At 37.8% G+C, this 4,078-nt stretch overlaps 1 protein-coding gene across 1 annotated transcript in view; it reads right to left on the reverse strand.

The window, feature by feature from the left end:
* Positions 1–361: 361 nt before the first annotated feature.
* Positions 362–4,078, reverse strand: part of LOC103811021 (radixin-like) — a 28,901-nt gene continuing 25,184 nt past the window's right edge. Inside the window, 4 exon segments of the mRNA XM_009083962.1 lie at positions 362–944; positions 1,881–2,120; positions 2,963–3,055; positions 4,005–4,078. The exon segment at positions 4,005–4,078 is cut by the window's right edge and continues 23 nt beyond it. Coding sequence (XP_009082210.1) covers positions 780–944; positions 1,881–2,120; positions 2,963–3,055; positions 4,005–4,078 — 572 coding nt within the window. The 3' untranslated portion in view covers positions 362–779.

Below are 4,078 nucleotides of genomic sequence, written 5' to 3' on the forward strand. Positions count from 1 at the left end.
CCTACTGCAAATAAAATAATTACAAGCAAACAGCACATTAAGCTTTAGGTTTTTTCCCCTGTTTGTTGCATTAGAACGTTTTGCACAGCTAAAAGAATCACCTAGGAAAAGCAATACTCAAGGCTATCAGGCAGCCATGTGCTGCCCACAGGTAGTGTTCCATTTAAAAATAATTCCTGGAACAACCACCTGCCATCCAGACCTTTGTGAACAGGTAGGCAAAGAAAACCATCAATGATGACAGGACATGAAACACCACAGAATTTCACTTGGGAGGAAAAAACCACCCAAACACAAAAAAAGAAAATAAAGCAAGAAAAAAACCCCAACAAAACTGAAAGTCACCAAACTCTTAATGGTGTAGCTACATTGAAAACTGTAATTTCAAACTTCATACTGAAATAGTACCTATCCAGTTTAGGTTCAGTTCCATTCTTCTATTTCTTAATGTTTAAGCAATATATACACTTGTCAGTCATTTTGTACTTCACATCAGTTTCCAAAGAGAAAAAAAAAAAGAAAAAGAAACAATAAACCTGAAAACACAATGGGAAAAAACTGCTATTAGTCTCCACACCCTCCCCTATGAAACCTAGGGATGACAGACTGCCTTACTGTTGAATAGCTTCCCCTAAATTTGTCTTCTAGTCACTGTAGTCAACCTGGTATTAAGTGCTTTGGCAAAGTGGGGTGCAATCCATCAAATCTGCAAAGGCCTGGTTTTTTTTCTCTGTTGGTGGTTCAGCTTTACGAGGAACATATATGCAAAGTAACAGCTCTCACATTGCTTCAAACTCATCAATACGCTGCTTTGTATTGCCTTGTCGGATTTGTCGAAGAGTCTTGTACTTATCGCGGCCTGCTTTAACATTCTCAGCATGAAGGACATCATTTTGTGTTTTCTTGCTTTCATCTCTGGCTTGAGCCAACTCAGAACTTAAAGCCTGTTGAATAAAATATTTGCATTTAAGTGCTTTGACTAATCTTTTAATGATTCTGGAGTTTCTGATAACAACTATTCTGCAACTTGGGTAAGAATTTCTTGAATGCCAAACTATGAAATGCTTGTTGTGCAGTTCAGTAACATTCAAGTTGTGAGGTGTATCAGAAAGAATGTAGAGGGAAAGATAAGGAGAACACAGTATTCCTTCCTTATGTAAATGGGAGCATCAAACACACACACACAAAAAAAGCAGCACCTCATGCACCGTAACATCCAAGAAGAAAGGGATAAAGCAGGAAAATCACCTTATATTTCAATTTTTCCTTGACTACAGACAGCTCTTGTTTATCTCCCTGATCCTGTTCAGGGACTGACCAAGCAAAGAGAATATTACACGTACATATTACAAAGATACTGCTGCCAGAAAAATTAGCAGCTTTCCATTTCTTGCATTTTCTTCCCAAATAGACATTTCATCACCAGGAAAAGGGTAACCACTAACATAGATTATTACACTTTGAGGAGTAAGACTAGGCTAGGAAGAAATGCTCGGTTTCAGGGAAATAAAATTAATCCAAAATGGGCATACTTGACTTTTTGCATTTACATCATCTATGAACGCTTGCAAACAAACACAAATACTATTAAGCAAGTGTCTGCTCATACCACTTAATGAGTTTTGGTATTGAGGAAGAAAAGCATTATGTTTTAACATTCAGTGTCCAGGACAATAAAGCACAATGTTACACTCAATCTATCTATCTAGTCCACTTCTAGAACACTATGAATAATACTGGCTGATAAATTAGTAATAAAACTTGTAAATTATAAAAAGGCTGTTTCCTTGGCACACCATAACTTCAGTGAGATCTTTGACAAATAAAGAATGAAAACCCAAAGCCTGAATTATGTTGCTACAACTATGAATCTTCATTACCTGGAGCTGTTTCTTAACACGTTCATTTTTCTGTGTTTCTGTTACCCGTTCTTCCTCACTCCTGTGATTCATGACACCATCAGAAGACAGTTCTGCACTGGCTTCAGCATTGTTCTCATCATGTTCATCATGTTCGTTCTCTGTTGGAGGAATAACTGGTGGAGGAGGTGGAGGAGGAGCAGACATCACAGATTTCAGTTCTTCTTTGGTCTTTTCCAAGTCCTCTTGGGCTGCAAAAGCCTAAATAGAGTAAACAGTACTTAGCATCTTTTTAAATAATCTATTAATAGCCAGAAAAATAAAAACAAAAATAAATATTGGAGATGTTCTCAGACACACGGAAACTATCCTTTATAACTGGTATGACTAGCTTATGCACTGAAAATTGTCAAACAGAGATACAGGGTGAAAAAGATATGACTCACAACCAGCTGTACCAGAGTCAAGCTATTTCCAGCAGTAAACTAGAATGAGAATCGAGCAGTCAAAGAGACTGTGTTCCAACTTCCTTAGCCTTCTGAGAGGCTCAGGGATTTCCTAAACCAAAGGTGATGTCTTCAAATTTTATATTCAACCAAAACTTGAGCAAACTGGTTCAATCACTTTCTTAACCCATGCACACAGTAAGTATGCACATTCCATAGCTAATTACCAATTTTGTGAAGAAATACTATTTTGCTTTAAATTACTGTCCAGTTGCATTTCATGTGTTTTTGTTGTTGTTCTGGTTCATCTTTTCACCACAACTCATGATTTTATACATCTCCCTCCTGAGGTGTTTTCTTCTCTAACATGAAGCTCCAATCTATTTCTTCATCACCATACAAAAGGAAGCCATTTTGAATCTTTGTCCATACCTTTGTGATGAGAATTTCCACCCCCCCCATGACTATGCAATATCAAGAAATGAATCAAACAGAATTATAGGCTGGCTTCAGTAGACTGGAGAAAAAAAGCCTTTAAGCAAGGCTTCTCTCCTAAGGTAAAGAGAGATTCGACCCCACGGACTCCCAGCGGGGTTTCCGCACTCATGTCCCTTAGTTTCTTTGAAGTTCTGACTTCACACAGCAAGGGCTCATTACTTTGTGCTGCCATTCTGAAGCTTCCTCTTCTTTCTTTTTCTTGGCCTCCTCTAGAAGTGCAATCTTGGCTGTGAATTCAGCAATTTCTGCTGCCTGAAACAAACAAGAAAACAAAGTACAAGTTTTAATTTGGTATCCTTTTGGCTGTGCAGTGGAAGAAAGCAGAGCCTTTGCTGTGCTCTGAATTGAAGAAAGTTAACATCCATCACCTGTCTGCTAAAAACAGAAATTTTAAGCACACATGACAGAGGGAATGAATCAGAGTACTCTTGCCTGACGGAAATAAGTCCAGAAAAAAATATTTATCTTCTGCACTTCCTCTTGCTGGAAGGAGCAAACTGTAGTTAGAAATTAGTATTTCAGGCTGTTTCAGACTAACACAACTTTAACGGTCCCACCATTAAGATGATGATTCTGGAACATAATCTCAGTACTATTAAGCTAAATCTTGCCTTCAGAATTGTGTGCAAGTTTACAGAAGAACAAAAGATGATTTATAGCGGAGAAATAATTTCTTCTATTTTTACGCCTTTCTTGATTATGACAAACAAATCTTCAATTAGAAGTAGTCTAGCACAGAATATGAGAATATACGGCAAATGCTGGAAGCAGAAGGGGAAAAACAACAACAACAAAAAAATCCCCAACAAACCACAGTGTCACCAACTCCCCGCCACCAAGTTTCAGAATAGACCTGCCTCAGAGAACAGGCTTCCCAGTGGACTGCAGAAGGAAGCTACTCTTGTTCTCAGCTGGATAAACCTGACACTATTAGAAAGATAATGTAGTGAGTGTTATTAGTCTGAAAGGTCTTAATATCCTACAGCTTCAGAGTTTTATTTTGTCTTGCAAAACAGTGCCAAATCTAATGTAGTTTTCTAAAACAGTTCCCACAACTACCTGTAACAGTATCTCACATCGTTTTATCTGTGTTTCAATGTACTTCTCCATTTGACAAAAGAGATATAACCAAGAACCAAAGCTAAATTTTCAACTATCAATTAATTTTATTTTTTTTCAAAATAGGGTCAAAATTTCTTACTAGCTGCTCCTGGTTCTTCATTTGATCAGCTGCCTGCTGGGCTAGAGCAGCTTTGGCTACTTCAGCTGCTCGAC

This window comes from Acanthisitta chloris, unplaced genomic scaffold (assembly GCF_000695815.1).
Source record: "Acanthisitta chloris isolate BGI_N310 unplaced genomic scaffold, ASM69581v1 scaffold14231, whole genome shotgun sequence".
In the NCBI taxonomy this organism is placed as follows: domain Eukaryota; kingdom Metazoa; phylum Chordata; class Aves; order Passeriformes; family Acanthisittidae; genus Acanthisitta; species Acanthisitta chloris.